Raw genomic sequence first — 20272 nt, forward strand, 5'->3', positions numbered from 1 at the left:
ACTCGCACCTCACCTCTGGAGTTCAGCTCTTTTTTTTTTTGTCCATGTTTGAACCAAGGCTGTAATGAGGTCAGGAGCTGAGTGGTTCTCTCAGAACTCAAAGTGAGCGTCACTGAGGTTATTGCTAAGCAAGTACCGTTTGATAGCACTGTCGATGACATCTTCCATCACTGTACAGATGATCGAGAGTCGACTGATGTGGTGGTAATTGGTTGGGTTGGATTTGTCCTTTTCGTGCACAGGACATAACTGGGCAATTTTTCACATTGCCAGGTAGATGCCAGTGTTGTAGCTGTAGTGGAACAACTTGGCTAGGGGCGCAGCAAGTTCTGGAGCATGGGTCTTCAGTACTGTTGCTGGAATGTCAGGGCCCATAGCCTTTCCAGTATCCAGTGGCTTCAGTCCTTTCTTGATACCACGTGGAGTGAATCGAAATGGCTGACGACAGGCGTCTGTGATGTTGGGGACTTTGGAAGGAGGCCAAGATGGATCCTCCAAGCGGCACTTCTGGCTGAAGATTGTATAAAATGCTTCAGCCTTATCTTTCGCACTGATGTGCTGGGCTCCCCCATCATTGAGGATGGGGATATTTGTGGAATCACCTCCTCCAGTTAGTTATTTAATTGTCCACCACCATTCACGAATGGATGTGGCAGGACTGCAGAGCTTAGATCTGATCTGTTGGTTGTGGGATTGCTTAGCTCTGTCTATTGCATGCTGCATATGCTGTTTGGCACACAAGTAGCCTTGGGTTGTAGCTTCGCCAGGTTGACCCCTCATTTTGAGGTATGCCTGGTGCTGCTCCTGGCATGCCCTCCTGCACTCTTCATTGAACCAGCATTAATCCCCTGGCTTGATGGTAATGGTAGAGTGGGGTATAAGCCGGGCCATGAGGTTACAGATTGTGGTTGAGTACAATTCTGCTGCTGCTGATGGCCCACAACGCTTCATGGATGCCCAGTTTTGCATTGATCTGTTCAAAATCTATCCCATTTAGCACAGTGGTAGTGTCACACAACTTGAATGTTGTACAAATTGCTTCATATGCCTGCATCAAAAATTGGTTTGTTTGTTAATTAACATGGCTTTCTTTATTTTTTCCAGATGGTTCCTTTGCAGATAGTACAAGTTTATTACTAGGTAAGATAGCATGCCGTTACACTACCCCACATTACCCGTGCCACTTCCCCAGCCTGCCTTGTAATCTTAAGATAATGTATTGAGGTAATGGGATGTCTTCTTAAACTCCAGAGTGATTGAAATAATATATTTACAAGTCAGCTATGCAATTAAAATGGAATTAAGCAGGACAGGCCCTTTCATTGAAATATAAAACTTGGGGTGGAGGGGATTATAAATGGGAAAAATTTAATTATTCCAACTAGAATGTAATTTGTATTCATTCTTGATCACACACTGTATGCAGTGAAAGTGAAAAATCTTTCATTAAAATTGTTATTTGCAGTGAAGTGTTTGTTCCCTTCCTGTCAATGTAAAGAAGAGATTTTAACCATAGCGAGAGTGGTGATTTACCATAAAAATATTTCCACCACTATGCTTTTTATTAAATTGAAGATCAAGGGGCAAGGGCCAAGGCTGACAGCACAGGATTCCACCAAGGTCAAAAAAAAAGTGAAGAAATGATCTGGTCTTGTTTTTTCATGATTTGTGTTTTAATTGACTGAAAGTAGAATAAAAGAATGAGGTATGATGTTTTCAGTATTGAGGTCCTGTAATGAGTGAGCTTAATAGCAGATTGCATGAGATATTACGATTTCAACACCATGGGAGTATAGGGAGCCGGAATCTATGTAGGAATATATCTGCAGTTTGGAAGAAACAAGATAGGAAAGTTCAGAGGAGCCCCCTCTGTAGCAAAATTAATTAAATAAAAACAAATGTTGTATGCAGAGCAGAACTTCAGATTGAAAGTGGGGAGCTCAAAATGTGAGGGGATTGCTGAAAGTGGATGGAATTGAGATTCAAGATGCAGTCTGAAATGTTCATTTGCAGGATGACTCATTTTCCATATAACTGTTGATTATTTACATAGAAATGTCCCATATACTTGAGACAAAATTGGAAAATTTCTGTATTTTCCAATAAGAGAAGCTGGCTTCTCTTAACTGATTTACAATGAAGACCCAGAAATAAATTGTCTTTGAGACAAATGCAGAGTTGTTTGATCTGGAATTAGTTAAGATATGAGGCTCTGTTCGAACAAAATTGTTTCAGATTCTGTGCATTGGTCTATGGTTTTTTTTTTGGAGGGGGTTAGAGAGAGACAGGAAAAAGCTGTGGGCATTCTATGTGATTTCAGTGAATGACATACTACTCTTAGGGAGATTATTATTGCTTGATGCATTTCACAATGGTTGCATATCTTGTACATGACTGATGTAATTTGTTACCAATTGCTGCTTTTGATATCCTCTTATTTGTACAGATATTTTGAAATACACAAAGCAGATTTTGCTGATTGAGAATTAACAACTAGAAGTGTTGTGGCTCGCAGAGGACAGTTGATCAGAACAATTTTGGCAACGTTACAAAACTGACTGAGGGATAGGAAGAAGTACTGCACTGGGAGAGAGAAAACAGGGAATGATACACACGTTAGCCTTACATCATTGTTGGGAAAATGCTAAAAATCTATTCTAAAGGATGTGATAAATGGACTCTTGGATAATAATCTGATTGGGCACAGTCAACCTGGATTTATGAATGGGAAATCATGTTTGACGAACCTGTTGGAGTTTTTTAAGGATGTAACTAACAGAATTGATAAAGGGGAGTCAGTGGATGTGATTTACTTGGATTTTCAGAAGGCTTTTGACCCTATGGAATGAAGCTGGACAAGTGGTAGCAGTGTCCGTGGGGGAGCATTTCAGGGATAGTGACCATAACTAAGATTTAAGGTAGTTATGGAAAAGGACAAAGACAGGCCAGAAATAAAGGTACTGAATAGCAGGAAGGCTGATTTCAATATGCTAAAACAGGATCTGGCCAAAGTTGACTGGGAGCAGCTACTTGTAGGAAAGTCTACATCAGACCAGTGGGAGTCATTCAAAGACGAAATAATGAGGGTTCAGAGCCCGCATGTACCCATTAAGGTGAAGAGTAGGACCAACAAGTCCAGGGAACCCTGGATGTCAGGGGATATGGAGAATTGGATCAGGATAAAAAGGAGGCTTATGGCAGATTCAGAGTGCTGAAAACAGCGGAGGCACTAGAGGAGTGTAGAAAGTGTAGGGGGATACTTAAAAAAAAAAGTAATTAGGAGAGTGAAGAGGGGGCATGAAAAAACACTGAAAGGCAATATAAAGGAAAATCCTAAGGCCTTTTATAAGTGTATTAAGGGCAAGAGGATAACCGGGAAAGAGTGGGGCCCATTAGGGACCAAAATGGCAATGTGTGTGTGGAGCCGGAGGTTTGAAATGATTACTTCTCATCTGTGTTCACTATGGAGAAGGACGAAGTAGATGTAGAGATCAGGGAGGGGGATTGTGATCTACTTGAACATATTAACATTGAAAGGGAGGAAGTATTAGCTGTTTTAGAGGGCTTAAAAGTGGATAAATCCCCAGGCATAGATGAGATTTATCCCAGGCTGTTGTGTGAGGCAAGGGAGGAGATTGCAGGGGTTCTGACACAAATTTTCAAATCCTCTCTGGCCACAGGAGAGGTACCAGAGGACTGGAGGACAGCGAATGTGCTGCATTATTCAAGAAGGATAGCAGGGAGGAAAATGTAGCTGGTCTGATTAGTAAGTTTGCAGACGACGCAAAGGTTGGTGGAGTTGCGGACAGTGATGAGGATTGTCAGAGGATACAGCAGGATATAGATCGGTTGGAGACTTGGGCGGAGAAATGGCAGATGGAGTTTAATGTGAGGTAATGCATTTTGGAAGGTCTAATGCAGGTGGGAAGTATACAGTAAATGGCAGAACCCTTAGGAGTATTGACAGGCAGAGAGATCTGGGCGTACAGGTCCACAGGTCACAAAGTGGTAACGCAGGTGGATAACGTAGTCAAGAAGGCATACGGCATGCTTGCCTTCATCGGTCGGGGCATAGAGTATAAAAATTGGCAAGTCATGCTGCAGCTGTACAGAACTTTAGTTAGGCCACACTCAGAATATTGTGTGCAATTCTGGTCGCCACACTACCAGAAGGACTTGGAGGCTTTGGAGAGGGTACAGAAGAGGTTTACCAGTATGTTGCCTGGTCTGGAGGGCATTAGCTATGAGGAAAGGTTGGATAAACTCTGATTGTTTTCACTGGAACGACGGAGGTGGAGGGGCGACATGATAGAAGTTTACAAAGTTATGAGCGGCATGGACAGAGTGGATAGTCAGAAGCTTTTTCCCAGGGTGGAAGAGTCAGTTACTAGGGGACATAGCTTTAAGGTGAGAGGGGCAAAGTTTAGAGGGGATGTGCGAGGCAAGTTCTTTACACAGAGGGTGGTGAGTGTCTGGAACTTGTTGTCGGGGGAGGTGGTGGAAGCAGGTACCATAGAGACGTTTAAGAGGCATCTTGACAAATACATGAATAGAATGGGAATAGAGGGATACGGACCCCGGAAGTGCAGAAGGTTTTGGGTTAGGCAGGCATCAAGATTGGCGCAGGCTTGGAGGGCCGAATGGCCTGTTCCTGTGCTGTACTGTTCTTTGTTTGTTCAGGGATAAACCAGGTAATTACAGGCCAGTGAGTCTAACATCAGTGGTTGGGAAAATATTGGAAAAATTTCTGAGGAACAGGATTAATCTCCACTTGGAGAGGCAGGGATTAATCAGGGATAGTCAGCATGCCTTTGTCTAGGGAGATCGTGTCTAACTAACTTGATTGAATTTTTCAGGGTGGTGACTAGATGTGTGGATGAGGGTAAAGCAGTTGATGTAGTCTACATGGACTTCAGTAAGGCTTTTGATAAAGTCCCGCATGGAAGATTGGTTAAGAAGGTAAGAGCCCATGGGATCCAGGACAATTTGGCAAATTGGATCCAAAATTGGCTTAGTGGCAGGAGGCAGAGGGTAATGGTTGAGGGTTGTTTTTGCGAATGGAAGCCTGTGACCAGTGGTGTACTGCAGGGATCGGTTTTGGAACCCTTGCTGTATGTAGTGTACATTAATGATTTAGACGTGAATATAGAAGGTGTGATAAGTAAGTTCGCAGATGACAGGAAAATTGGCAGTGTCGTGAATAGTGAGGAGGAAAGCCTTAGATTACAAGACAATATAGATGGGCTGGTAAGATGAGCGGAGCAGTGGCAAATGGAATTTAATCCTGAGAAGTGTGAGCTGATGCATTTTGGGAGGACTAACAAGGCAAGGGAATATACAATGGATGGTGGGACCTTAGGCAGTACAGAGGGTCAGAGGAACCTTGGTTTACTTGTCTATAGATCAGTGAAGGCAGCAGCACAGGTAGACAAGGTGGTTAGGAAGGCATATGGAATACTTGCCTTTATCAGCTGAGACTTAGAATATAAGTGGTTATGATGGAGCTGTATGAAATGCTAGTTAGGCCACAGCTGGAGTACTATGTACAGTTTTGGTCACCACACTATAGGAAGGATGTGACTGTACTGGAGAGGATGCAGAGGAGATTCACCAGGATGTTGCCTGGGCTGGAACATTTCAGCTATGAAGAAAGACTGAAAAGGCTAGGGTTGTTTTCCTTAGAGCAGAGAAGGCTGAGGGGGGACATGATTGAGGTATATAAAATTATCAGGGGTATTGATAAGTTAGATAGGAAGAAACCTTTTCCCTTAACAGAGCGGTCAATTAAATAGATTTAATGTAAGGGGCAGGAGGTTTAGAGCGGATTTAAGGAAAAAAAATTCACCCAGAGGGTGGTTGGAATCTGGAATGCACTGCCTGAAGAGGTGGTAGAGGTAGGGACCCTCAACATTTAAGAAGTATTTAGGTGAGCACTTGAAACGCCATAGCATACAAGGCTACGGTCCAAGTGCTGGAAAATGGGATCAGAATAGTTAGGTGTTTGATGGCCGGCATGGACATGTTGGGCCAAAGGGCCTGTTTCTGTGCTTTATAAATGGTCCATTCTCACGTTGGCAAGCTGTGACTGGTCGGGTACTGCAGGGATCAGTGCTCGAGGCCCCAGCTGTTCCCAATATATATCAATGATTTGGATGTGGGCACCAAATGTTGTATTTCCAAGTTTGCGGATGACACAAAACTAGGTGGGAATGTGTGTTGTGAGAAAGATGCAAAGCGGCTTCAAGGGGATTTGGACAGACTTATTGAATGGGCGAGAACGTGGCAGATGGAATATAATGTGGAAAAATGTGAGGTTATCCAGTTTGGTAGGATGAACAGATGTGCAGAGTATTTCTTAAATGGTAAGAGATTAGGAAGTGTAGATGTACAAAGGGACCTGGGTGTCCTCGTCAATAAGTCACTGAAAGCGAACTTGCAGGTGCGTTGAGCAATTAAGAAGGCTCATGGTATGTTCGCCTTTATTGCAAGAGGATTTGGGTACAGGAGTAGTGAAGTCTTGCTCCAATTGTGTAGAACCTTGTTTAGACTGCACTTGGAGTACTGTGTGCACTTTTGGTCCCCTTGCCTTAGGAAGGATATTATTGCCCTGGAGGGAGTGCAATGAAGGTTCACTAGACTTGTTCCCAGGATGGCGGGACTGTTCTATGAAGAGAGATTGGGGAAACTGGGCCTGTATTCTCCAGAGTTTTGAAGAATGAGAGGTGATCTCATTGAAACCTACAAAATACTTAAAGGGATAGACAATAAGATGTTTCTCCTGGTTGGGGAGTCTAGAACCAGGGGACACAATTTCAAAATAAGGGGGAAGTCACTTAGGACAGAGATGAGGAGAAATTTCTTTACTCAGAGGGTTGTGATTCTTTGGAATTCTCTACCCCAGAAGGCTGTGGAAGCTCAGTCATTGAGCATGTTTAAAGCAGAGATTCAGATTTCTAAATACAAATGACATATGGGGATATGAGGATAGTGTGGGGGGAGAAAAGCCTTTGAAGTGGTTGATCAACCATGATCATATTGAATGGTGGGGCAGGCTCGATGGCCTATTCCTGCTCCTATGTTCCTACTTAAAATGGATCTCCTGAGGCTTTTGGTGCCTTCCACTCTCCCCAAAATTTATTTTTCTGCCTGGTACATCACAATGGTTATTTAGGAAAAATTGGCCGCACTTCATAAACCGTGCAGGATTTGACCACCTTGTGATAACATTTGCACAACCCGAAGGCACAAACATGTTCTGAAAAGATAACCATGCAAGAACCTTAAGTAGGAATTAAGAATACTTGGGAGAAGAGGAAAGAAGTTTTCCCTCAAGTTCTGGGTTTTTCCTTTTTAAACGCAGGGTATTTACTTGAGTCGCTGACTTTTGAGCCTTTTGCCCCTTGATTTTTGTTATGGATTAACTATGGGATGCCCATGTAATGGGATCATTTGGAGAGAGGAGAAACTTCAGCTTTACTTTCAAATTTAAGCATAATCATCAGTGACCTTGTGTAAGATCTGGGGTTTGCTTTAATTGTAAAACTTAGGTCAATTACAATCGCAGACTAAGTTGGGAGAGCAGATCTAAAAGGGACTTCCAGCTCAGACTAGCTGCAAAACCACACTGGTACAAGGGTGCTTTCTAAATTTCACAGACTTTATTATGTTTTCCGCAATAAGCACAAAATCGTGATGCTTAGCAAAGGGCAGTGGTCAGCAGTTATGTTCACGATGGAACATTGGTCCTTAACCTCCGGTTAACTGGGTGCCTTGTCTCTTGATTGAAGTCTATCTTTTGTCATCTTGTTGATAATGCGCGTTTAGTATCTTACAAATCCTTATTTTGTATACTATTCCCAGTTTGGCTCTGTGCCGTACTAGGTAAAACCCTGTTTTTGTCCATCTGATTGGTCAGTCATTAGCTAACTGCCCTTCCATGATGGTACTGTGAACCTGGTGTTACGAGTTTTTTTTTATTTGAAAGTTTAGAATTCTGTGTGTTTTTAAAAGACTGAGAAAAAGGATTTTCTATGAACATTGAATGCTGAAACTTGATGTTTTGAACTGAGTGGGACAGACTGCAAGACACCAGTTCCAAACAACAGCAAGGGAATTGACTGGTCACATGACTTATTGTTCAGTGTTTCAATTTCATTTATGCATTATGGAGACCAGTAAGCTGGACAGGCAGGAGGCAGAACAAACTGGCTGAGACCTGTTTTTTGCAGACCAGAGAAAAAAACCTCTCCCTGGAAAAAGAAGGCTTGCGTCTCATTAAAAAGAAATTCTATATTTTGAGGTGGTGGCTGTGGTCTGCCTCACGAGAGAAAAAAGACCCTGGAGTTGAAAAGACCCAGGAAAAGGGGAGTAGCCGCTCTCTGTGGAGAAAGGCTCCTTTGCTGAGAGGAAGCCCTGCATTTTAAAAGGTAGCAAATTCTTATTGAAAAACTCTGCCTCAGGCGTGATTCCTGTTGCCTCTTTTATGTTTTGGGAGATCCTGAAAGCTCAAGAAAGCTTCTATTGCAAAACCCAAGTAGACCTGTTGCTACACCCTTTGCTGAAAGGTCTGTGTGACACCTGCTGCAGACGAAGTGCTGTGAATGCCTACCCATCACAGACTGTTCATAACCTCGCCGAGAGAGACTTAGAGTGGCATCAGACTATTCGAATCTGGGACACATCACTGACCTGGAAATATCATACCAGAACGTGACAACCGAATTATTTTTTTATTCCTAAGAAACAGTTGCAAACCAAAACATCCTTTTAAAACCGGTTAATCACTTTTTTTTGGAATATGTGTATGTGTCCATGTGGGTTAGGAAGAATAAGAAGCTTTAAAAGAATCTTTTCACATATAGAGTGATCTCATTGTTTAAGATTTAATTTATGAATAAATAGTTTATTTTGTTCTTTAAAGAAACCTGTTTTGGTGTTCTTTATTCTGGGGGACAAATAGTGTTTAATTTGGCTATTTTCCAGCAGGTGGGAAACTTTACTAATATGCTATGACCTGTGGAGTAGTGGGACTGAATTAACATTGCATTACCACCTCGGTAGTAACACTGGTTAAGGCCATTGTCATTCAGGGGGGCTGCAGATTCGTGCTTCCTTGTTTGTTCGTTAACAATGACAATTTAACGAGATTGCACTTGTTCTGTTTCATAGCTATCTGGCTAGACATGTTTACAATCGTTACTAGTTAAAAGGCTAACAGCCTCCCTGGGATAATCCACAGTCTAATGCCTTTGAAATAAAGGGTCTTTACATAGTCTGAATTAACCCTTTCCATCGCTTCTTGACATGTCATGACTTGTACAGAACTTTAGCTAACTTCATGCTTTGTAGTTATGTTACAGGATGCATTTTTCACCGTTATACTTAACAATATGACAACTAAGTTGTAACGGGCCTATAATAAAATAAATTAGAATTCATTTGTATTGTAACTTTTCCTTGGATGTAATTGTGCAATAGTTATTGACCATTTATACCTTGATTTGTTGCAGGAACATCTTGTTCGGATTGTGGAAAGCGGAAGCAAGAAGAAAATGGCGATGTAACTCAAAAAAGGGTCCGAAAAGCCAATGGTACATTAGAACAAAAATATTTTAGAACCTTTTTTGTTATTTTTGCCTAGCCCCCACCACCATCCTGCATACAGTTTCTGCCGGGCATATGTGAAACTAGATGCAGAGCAAAGGAGCAAATCCTACTCTAGCAAATATTCCAACAGGCATCGGAGAACAACATGGCTATCACTACTTCTCTTTTAATTTATCCCCATTCTCTTCCCTTCTCCAGCTACGACTCCCCCCCCCGCCCACCCCCCCCCCCCCCCCCCCCCCGACCCACCAACGCCTCTGACGGAGAAGGGTGGTTTGGAATTAATATTGAAGATGCACCTTCAGCAGTGTTGAGAATCATGGAAATAAATCTCCCTCTCTTTCTTTGTGGTAGAGACACATGTTAATGCTTCACTGGTGTTTTTTAAATTGACGCATCACACATCAAATTGGAACAAATTTTTCACTTCAAATGTTGCATTTTATGCTCTTATATTTTGCATCAAATTTGCAAAGCTAGAATTTATGCAAATGTGAACAAATGTTTCGTTTACTTCTCTAACATAACCTGCCTGAAAGAGGAAGATAAGATGCCATGCCTAATGGGCACTTTGGAAACCTGTATTAATTATTTGTTTGTCTCTGTTAAGTTTGTATATATTAGTTTTCTCATCTCTTGAATATCTGATTTTTTAAAAATTGTTGTGAATAAGGAAAATTTTAATTTCCAACAAGACCTAATAGCCAAGGGCAGATTTTGATTTATTTAACCAAATGTGCAATGATGATTCAGTGGATAACATGATGAAGTCAGGGCCTGAAACCTCAATATAACATATTGTATTTATAAAGTCCTTTTTAACATCACAAAACGTGATGTACAAGGCACACGTTAGGAGTGTGATGGAATAGTCTTCACTTGCCTGGATGAGTGCAGCTTCAACAACACTTAAGAAGCTCAACACCATTCAGGACAAAGCCCACTTGGTTGATATCCCATCCACCACCTTAAATATTCACTCCCTGCATTACCAGTGCACCATGGCAGCAGTGAGTACCATCTACAGGATGCAATGCAACAACTCACCAAAGCTCCTTTGACAGCACCTTCCAAACTCTGACCTCCACTCCCTAAAACAACAAGGGCAGCAGGCGCATGGGAACACCATCCCCTGCATGTTCCCCTCTAAGTTACATACCATCCTTACTTGGAAATAGATCTCTGTTTCTTTACTGTTGCTGGGTCAAAAGGGCTATTAATTATGGGCAATTAGTACTTTGCCCACAACACCCACATCACATGAGCAAATAAAGTGCTGTGTTTGTGATGTCGTCGAGGTGCAGCATTGTAGATGAGAAATAAGGGGCCAAGGATAAATCTTTGCAGGACATAAAGGTGCAGGAGTGGGAAGAAAAACCATTGCAGGTGATTCTCTGGCTACAACTGGATAGATAGGAATGGGTAAATAAAAGCAAAATACTGTGGATGCTGGAAATCTGAAATAAAAACAGGAAATGCTGGAAATACTCAGCTGGTCTGGCAGCATCTGTGGAGAGAGAAGCAGAGTTAACATTTCAGGTCTGTGAACTTTCATCAGAACTGGCAAAGGTTAGAAATGTAATGGGTTTTAAGCAAGTATAGCAGGGATGGGGGCGGCGGCGGCAAGGGAAGGTGTGTAATAGGGCAGAAGGCAGGAGAGATTGACTGATGAGGTCGTGGGGCAAAGACAAAGGGAGTGTGCTAATGGTGTGGTGAAAGACAAAGCATTAGTGCAGAGAGAGTGTTAATGACAGAATAATGAACAGCTCTGTCCAAAAGCACAAACATGAAAAACCAAGTTAATAAAAATAGGAACCAGCTGAGTGCAGTCCCACCAAGCTAGACGACAGTCAGTGAGCAATGGAGGAGGGTCATGTGGTCAACTGTGTCAAAGTCTGCAGGCAGGTCAAGAAGGACATGGAGTGATAGTTCACCTTTGTCACAGTCACATCGGGTATCATTTGTGATTTTGATGAGAGCGGTTTTAGTACTGTGGCAGGGATGGAAATATGATTGGATGGGTTAAAACATGGAGTTCAGGGAAAGATGAACATGGATTTGGGAGACAACAACACGTTCAAGAACTTTGGAGAGGAAAGGAAGGTTGGAGATGGGGTGGTAGTTTCCAAGGACAGAGGGATCAAGGGTTGGATTTTTGAGAAGGGAGTGATGACAACAGATTTGAAAGAGAGGAGGCAATACCTGGAGAAAGAACCATTAACAATGTTGGCTAACATAGGAGCCAGGAATAGAAGTTGGTGGTCAGCAGCTTAGTGCAAATGGGGTCAAGGGAGCAGGAGGTTGATCCCATGGACCAGTTGAGCTCGGAGAGTGCTTGAGGGGAGATAGAGAATCTAGAGAATGATGCGAGTTCTGGGCGTGGGCACATCTGTAACAGATCATAAAAACATAGAAAATTTATAGCACAGAAAATAGCCAGTTAGCCCATCGTGTCCATGCCAGCCAAGAAAGTGCCATCCAGCCTAATCCTACTTTCCATTCTTGGTCCGTAGCACTGTAGGTTGCGGCAATTCAGGTGTTTTTTAAAATGCGATGAAGGTGTCTGCATCTACCACCCTTACAGGCACAGTTTCAGATCCCCACCACAGTTTGGGTGAAGAAATTTATCCTCAACTCTCCTCTATCCTCTGTCAATTACTTTAAATCAGTGCCCCCGGTTATTGACCTTTCTGCTAAGGGAAATAGATCCTGCCTTTTTGGCTCTATCTAGGTCTCTCATAATTTTATACGCTTCAATTAAATCTCCCCTCAGCTTCTGTACCAAGAAAACTACCATGGCCTAACTAATCTTTCCTCATAGGTAAAATGTTCCATTCCTGACAACATTCTCCGAAATCTCCTCTATACCCTCTCTGGTGCAATCATGTCCTCCCTGTAATGCAGCAACCGGAACTGTATGCAGTACTCTAGCTGTGGCCTAACTGGTGCTTTGTACAGTTCTAGCACAACCTCCCTGCTCTTAAATTCTACACCTCAGCAAAGTATCTCGTCTGTCTTCTTAACCACCTTATTTACCTGTCCTGCTACCTTCAGAGATCTGTGTACATGCACTCCAAGGTCCCTCTGTTTCTGTACACACTCCGTATCCTACCATTTGTTTTGTATTCCCTTGCCTTGTTTGTCCTCCCCAAATGAGTTACCTCACGCTTCTCTGGATTGAATTCCATTTGCCACTTTTCTGCACACCTGACCAGTTCATTGATCTTCCTGCAGTCTGCAGCTTTCTTCCTGACTCAACCACGCGGCCAATTTTTGTATCATCTGCTAACTTCTTAATCATGCCATGTACATTTAAGTTTAACCCATTGATATATACCACAAAATGCAAGGGACCTTGTACTGAGCCCTGCAGGACCCTACTGGATACAGCCTTCCAGTCGCAAACTTGGCTGGAGACTGAGTACTGTAATTGTGTCATACTGTAGCTCAAAACTAACAAGTCCTAGTCTCATTCCCAATACAACTAGATAAAGGACCAACCTATTGCAGAAGGTAACTGTAAGTATATTGAATAATACAATGAACAAAGTGAATCCTGTGAGTGCAGTCGGCGCTCTGTCCAACACATTCACTGCAGCTTTAACTACAGTTGTAAAATTATTCTTTGCTTCCTGCACTGAGCCAAGTTGGATCCAACTTGCCAGTTTCCCTTGGATTTTTACTTTTCTGACCAGTCTGCCATGTAGGACCTTGTCATAGGCCTTGTAAAAATCCATGTTGACTACATCAAATGCATTACCCTCATAAACCCTCCTTGTTACCAATGTTGCTTGTAAGCTGTTTGGCTGCGCGACATGCAACAATCTGAAAGTCCCCACACAGGCTGCGCACAAGTTGGCTCCTTTAAATTACCACCTGTGTGCAGCCGTGCAGAAAATATTAAAGAGCTGCGCACTTAAATATATCACTGGCGCACTCAAAAAAAAAAAGTTTAGAGGGAATATACCTGGTTACCTCCTCAAAAAATTCAGTCAAGATAATCAAACATGACCTTCCCCATATCGATCCAAATTCAAGTTTTGTCCCACAAAGTTGTAAGGAATTGGTTGGTGGTGAAAGATTTGGTTGCTCTACCTTGCAGAGGCTGACCGCCAACTCTGACACTGCTTCCTACCTCCCCTGGACCATGACTCCACCATCAAACATCAAGCCACTGTCTCCAGAACAGTCACTGACCTCATCCCATCTCCTCTGGAGATCTTCCCTCTGCAGCTACCCACCTCATAGTCCCGCAACCCTGGAAAGTCCACTTTTACCTCCTTCCCAAAATTCACAAACAGGACTGGGGCGGCGCAGTGGTTAGCACCGCAGCCTCACAGCTCCAGCGACCCGGGTTCTGTTCTGGGTACTGCCTGTGCAGAGTTTGCAAGTTCTCCTTGTGACCACATGGGTTTCCTCCGGATGCTCCGGTTTCCTCCCACAGCCAAAGACTTGCAGGTTGATAGGTAAATTGGCCATTGTAAATTGCCCTTAGTGTAGGTAGGTAGTAGGAGAATTGAGGGAAGGCAGGGATGTGGTAGGGGACATGGGATTAATGTAGGATAAGTATAAATGGGTGGTTGATGGTCGGCATGGACTCGGTGGGCCAAAGGGCCTGTTTCAGTGCTGTATCTCTCTCTGACTGCCCTGGTAGATTCTTTATTTCAGCCTGTTCCTGTCCCACGGAACTTATTTCTTCTTAGCTTGACTCTATTTTTTCTCCCCTGGTCCAGTCTCTTCCCACCTACATCTTCTGGCGCCCTATGCCATTTCAAATTACCTGACCATAACCACTGCCTCTGCGCTATGGACGTCCAATCTATCTATACCCCCATCCCCCACCAGGACAGTCTGGGGGCTCTCCGCTACTTCCTTGAATAGAGGCCCAACCAGTCCCCATCTACCACCACACTTCTCTGCCTGGCTGAACATGTTCTCACCTTGAACAACTTCTCCTTCAACTCAACTCACTTCCTCAAAATAAAAGGTTTTGCTGTGGATACACCATGCATCCCAGTTATGCCTGTCTTTTTGTGGGGTATGTCGAATATTCCTTATTCCAGTCCTAGTCCCCCAACTCTTTTTCTGGTACATCAATGACCGTCTCGGTGTTGTTTCCTGCTCCCACCCTGAACTGGAAAACTTTATCAACTTTGCTTCTAATTTTCACCCTTCTTTCATCTTCACATGGACCATCTCCAACACTTCCCTTCCCTTCCTCGACTTCTCTGTTCCATCATTGGGGATAGGCTGTCCACTAATATTCAATATAAGCCCACCAACTCCCACAGCTACCTTGACTGCACTTTCTTACACCTTGCCCCACAAGAACTCCATTCTCTGAGTATCTTCGTCTCTGACGCATCTGTTCTGACAATGCTACCTTTGACAACAGCGCTTCTGATATGTGTCGCTTTTTCCTCAACCGAGGATTCCTCCCCACTGTGGTTGACAGGGCCCTCAACTGTGTCTGACCCATTTCCTGCACTTCTTCCCTCACCCCTTCCCCTCCCTCCCAGAACCGCGACAGGGTTCCCCTTGTCCTCACGTTCCACCCCACCAGCCTCTACATCCAAAAAATCATTTCCTTGCTGTTTCCACCATGTCCAGTGTGATGCCAGTGCCAAATACATCTTCCCCTTCCCCTCCTCTGTCAGCATTCTGAAGGGATCATTTCCACCCCCCCCCCCCCCAACGACACTCTGGTTCACTCCTCTATCAACTCCAACACCTCATACCCTTCCCACGGCACCTTCCCATGCAATCGCAGGAGGTGTAATTCCTGCCCTTTTACCTTCTCACTATCCAAGGCCCCAAACACTCCATCCAGGTGAAGCAGCAATTTACCTGTTATTTCAATTTAGTACTGTATTAACCACTCACAATGTGGTCGCCTCTACATTGGGGAAACCAAATGCAGATTGGGCGACCGCTTTGCGGAACACCTGCGCTCAGTCCGCAAGCATGACCCTGAGTTTCCTGTTGTTTGCTGTTTTAATTCACCACCCTGCTCCCATGCCATCATTTCTGTCCTTAGCCTGCTGCAGGGTTCCATTGTGCAAACTCGAGGAACAGCACCTTATCTTTCGATTAGGCATGCTATAGCCTTCTGGACCCAACATTGAGTTCAGCAATTTCAGAGCATAACTGCCTTATTTTATTTTTTAACCATGGGCCTGTTTTAAACTCGTTTTGCATGTTTTTGCTTTTGGACAGAGCTGTTCTGTATTCTGCCATTAACACACTCTCTGGACAATGCTTTGTCTTTTCATACAACTGTTAGCACTCCCTTTGCCTTTGTTCTGTGACACTTTTGTCATTTAATCTCTCCTGCTCTCTGACCTATCACACGCTTTTTTTGTTGTTCTTCACCCTTTCCCTTTTCACTTGCTCAAAGCCTATTACATTTCTAATCTTTGCCAGTTCTGATGAAAGGTGCAAGGTGAACAGTTGTAAGGTTGGTGAGTAACCTCTGTTAGGTTGCATGTATAAATAGCTGGGTTAGTACACTACTGATAGGGTGGGTGTGTAAATAGCTGGGTATAGCATCTCAACAACTGGCAAATTAAAAATTAGTGAAAATTAAGTATCAATAAGGAAAAAGTGAGTAGCTGGTGCGTAATTTTTGAGCAAGGGGTATTTTAACTATTGAACTGTTTTGATTATTAGTAGGATTTATCAGCACTAGTAAGGTTTTATTATTTCTAAGGTGTTGTAGCAATGGTAAGGTTTCTTTTATTTTAGCAGTAGCAAAGGGTCAAATCATAAATAAAGGAATGGCAAGGGTGCTCGAGAGTGCACCGCCTGTGCTATGTGGGAGCTCCAGGATGCGTCCTGTATCTTGGATAACCATTTGTGCAGGAAGTGTTGTCAACTACAGCAGCTTGAACTTCTGATTTTGGAACTTGAGCGGCAGCTGGTGTCACTGCAGTGCATTCATGAGGATGAGAACTACGTGGATAGCATGTTTATAGATGTGGTCACTCCACAAATTAAGAGTATGCAGGGAGAGGGGGAATGGGTGACCACCAGGCAGTCAAAAAGAATCAGGCAGGTAGTGCAGGAGATCCCTGAGTGTATCTCACTCTCCAACAGGTATTCAGTTCTCAGTGCTGAGGAAAGTGATGCTTCACCTGGGGAGTGCAGCCAAGGCCATGGCACCACGGGTGGCTCAGCTGCACAGCGGGGTGCAGGGCAGACTGGAAGAGCCATCGTGATAGGTGATTCAGTACTCGGGAACAGACAGGCGTTTCTGTGGCCGCAGACGTGAATCCCAGGATGGTGTGTTGCCTCCCTGGTGCCAGGGTCAAGGATGTCACTGAACGGCTACAGAGCAGCCTGAAGGGGGAGGGTAAACAGCTAGCAGTCATGGTACACATCGGGACTAACGACGTAGGTAGAAAGAGAGATGTGGTCCTGCAGTCAGAATTTAGGGAGCTAGGTAAGAAATTAGTCAAAAGTAGTCATCTCCGGATTACTCTCAGTGCCACATGCAAGTGAGTATAGAAATAGAAGGATAAAATAGATGAATGCATGGCTGGAAAGATGGTGCAGGAGGGAGGGCTTTAGATTCCTGGGACATTTGGACTGGATCTGGGGGAGATGGGACTTTTACAGGCAGGACGGGTTGCACCTGAACAGAGCTGGGACTGAGTTCCTTACGGGACGTTTTGCTGGTGCTATTGGGGAGGGTTTAAACTAGATTGGTAGGGGGATGGGGACCTGAGCGTAGACTCATTTGGGACAAAATCTGAAATGAAAATGGAAGGCAGAAAATTTAATGGATGAGTCTGGAAGTCAGAAGAAACAAAGGTTAGAAAAGAAAAAATGTTTTGCAGTGCTCAAGGGTATCTATTTCAATAGCAAGTAAAGCAGATGAGCTGAGGGCACAGATAGACATGTGACAGTGTGATATCATAGCTATTACAGAAACATGGCTTAAGGAGGAACAGGAATGGCAGCTCAACGTTCCTGGTTATAGGATTTGCAGACACGATAGGGAAGGGGATAAGAAAGGAGGGGAAGTAGCAAGTTTGGTCAAAGAAACTATTAGAGCTGTGAGGAGGGATGATATGCTGGAAGGTTCATCAAATGCGGCTGTATGGATTGAGCTAAAGAACAAAAAAGGGGCAATCACACTGCTGGGAGTGTACAATAGACCCCCAAACAGTCAGAGGGAGACAGAAGAGCAGACATGTAGGCAAATCTCTGAGAAGTACAAGAACAATAGGGCAGTAATAGGGGATTTTAACTACCCCAATATTAACTGGGATAGTTTTAGTATGAAAGGAATTGAGGGAGCAGAGTTCTTGAGGTGCATTCAGGAGAACTTTTTTGGCCAGTATGTAGCAAGTCCAACAAGAGAGGGCGCAGTTTTAGACTTCGTTTCAGGGAATGAAGATGGGCAGGTGGAAGGAGTGGCAGTGGGAGAGCATTTTGGTGGTAGTGATCATAATTCAGTCAGTTTTAACATAATTATGGAAAAGGATAGAGATAGAACAGGAGTTGGAGTTCTCAATTGGGGCAAGGCGAATTCTACTAAACTGAGGAGTGATTTAGCGAAAGTGGACTGGGAACAGCTACTTGAAGGTAAATCAGTGCCAGAGCAGTGAGGGGAGATTCAGGGGCTTCTGAGTAAACATGTTCCCGCAAAGGAAATGGGTGAGATGACCAAATCTAGAGCCCCATGGATGTCCAGGAGCTTACAGGGTAAGATAAGGCAGAAAAGGAAAGCTTATGTCCGACACCGAGAACTCACTACAGAAAGCCAAGAGAAGCATAGACAGTGGAGGGGTGAAATCAAAAAGGAAATTAGGAAAGCAAAGAGTGCATGAAAAAATATTGACAAGCAAAATCAAGGTGAAACCAAAGATGTTTTATCAAAAATGAAGAGTAAGAGGAAAGCTAAGGAGCGAGTAGGGCCCATAAAAGACCAAAAAGGTCACCTATGTGTAGGGGTGGAAGATGTTGGTATTGTTCTTAATGAATACTTTGCGCCTGTCTTCACAAAAGAGGGGGATGATGCAGATATTGGAGTTAAGGAGGAGTGGTGGGAAGTATTGGATGTGATAAACATAGGGAGAGAGGAAGTATTAATGGGATTCACAACCTTGAAAGTTGATAAATTACCAGGGCCGGACAAAATGTAACCCAGGCTGTTAAAAGAAGCAAGAGAGGAAATAGTGGAATGACTGACCATCGTTTTCCAGTTCTCACTGGATACAGATGTGGTGCTGGAGGATTGGAGAACTGCTACCGTTGTATCTCTATTTAAAAAGGGAATGAGGGAAAGACCAAATAATTACAGGCCAGTCAGTCTAACCTCAGTAGGGGCAAATTATTGGAATCTATTCTGAGCGACAGGATAAACTGTCAATTAGAAAGGCACAGGTTAATCAAGGATAGTCAGCATGGATTTGTTAAGGGAAGATCTTGTTTGACCAACTTGATCGAATTTTTTGAAGAAGTAACAAGGAAGATAGATGAGGGTAGTGCAGTTGATGTGGTCTACATGGATTTTAGCAAGGCTTTTGACAAGGTCCCACATGGCAGACTGGTTAAAAAAAAAAAAATCCCATGGGATCCAGGAAAATGCAACAAGGTGGATACAAAATTGGCTCAGTGGCAGGAAACCAAGGATAATTTTTGACGGGTGTTTTAGCAACTCGAGGGCTGTTTCCACTGGTGTTCAGCAGGGCTCAGTACTGGGTCCCCTGCTTTTTGTGGTAGATATTAACAATTTGGACGTAAATGTAGGGGGCACGATCAAGAAATTTGCAGCGGATGATCGCTGTAGGCTGCAGGAAGATTTTGATGGTCTGGTCAGATGGGCAGAAAAGTGGCAAATGGAATTCAACCTGGAGAAGTGTGAGGTGATGCATTTGGGGAGGTCAAACAAGGCAAAGGAATACATGATAAATGGGAAAATACTAAGAAGTGTGGAGGAAGTGAGCGACCTTGGAGTGAATGTCCACAGATCCCTGAAGGTAGCAGGCCAGGTCAATAAGGTGGTTAAGAAGGCATATGGAATCCTTTCCTTTATTATCCGAGGTATAGAATATAAGAGCAGGGAGGTTATGCTGGAATTGTATAACTCATTGGTTAGGCCACACAGCTTGAGTACTGCGTGCAATTCTGGTCACCTCATTACAGAAAGGATGTAATTTTCATAGAGAGGGTACAGAGGAGGTTTACAAGGATGTTGCCAGGATTGGAAAATTGCAGCTATGAGGAAAGATTAGATAGGCTGGGGTTGTTCTCCTTGGAACAGAGAAGACTGAGGGGAGGTCTGATTGAAATGTACAAAATTTTGAGGGGCCTGGATAGAGTGGAGGGCAAGGGCCTATTTACCTTAGCAGAGAGGTCAGTGACTAGGGGGCATAGATTTAAAGTGATTGGGAGAAAAATTAGAGGGGAGATGAGGAAAAACTTTTTCACCCAGAGGGTGGTGGGGGTCTGGAACTCACTGCCTGAAAGGGTAGTTGAGGCAGAAACCCTCAACTCATTCAAAAGGACTCTGGATATGTATCTCAAGTGCCGTAATCTGCAGGGCTACGGACCAAATGCTGGAAGGTGGGATTAGAATGGGTGTATCGTTTTTGGCTGGCACAGACACGATGGGCCAAGTGGCCTCTTCTGTGCCTTAAACCTTCTATGATTTTTCTAG

General features: G+C 43.6%; 1 protein-coding gene across 4 annotated transcripts in view; it reads left to right on the forward strand.

Annotated features, from left to right (window-relative positions):
* The window catches only part of LOC137379654 (protein FAM118A-like), a 117648-nt gene that overhangs the window by 78668 nt on the left and 18708 nt on the right, over positions 1-20272 (forward strand). For 2 of the 4 annotated variants that reach the window (XM_068050797.1, XM_068050801.1), the window contains 2 exons: positions 1105-1140; positions 9510-9590. In XM_068050797.1, coding sequence (XP_067906898.1) covers positions 1105-1140; positions 9510-9590 — 117 coding nt within the window. Of the gene's footprint in view, positions 1-1104; positions 1141-4856; positions 4960-9509; positions 9591-20272 lie in introns of those variants that run through there. The other 2 variants (XR_010976878.1, XM_068050798.1) reach the window with 2 other exon arrangements.

The sequence above is a fragment of the Heterodontus francisci genome, chromosome 18 (assembly GCF_036365525.1).
Source record: "Heterodontus francisci isolate sHetFra1 chromosome 18, sHetFra1.hap1, whole genome shotgun sequence".
NCBI lineage: Eukaryota > Metazoa > Chordata > Chondrichthyes > Heterodontiformes > Heterodontidae > Heterodontus > Heterodontus francisci.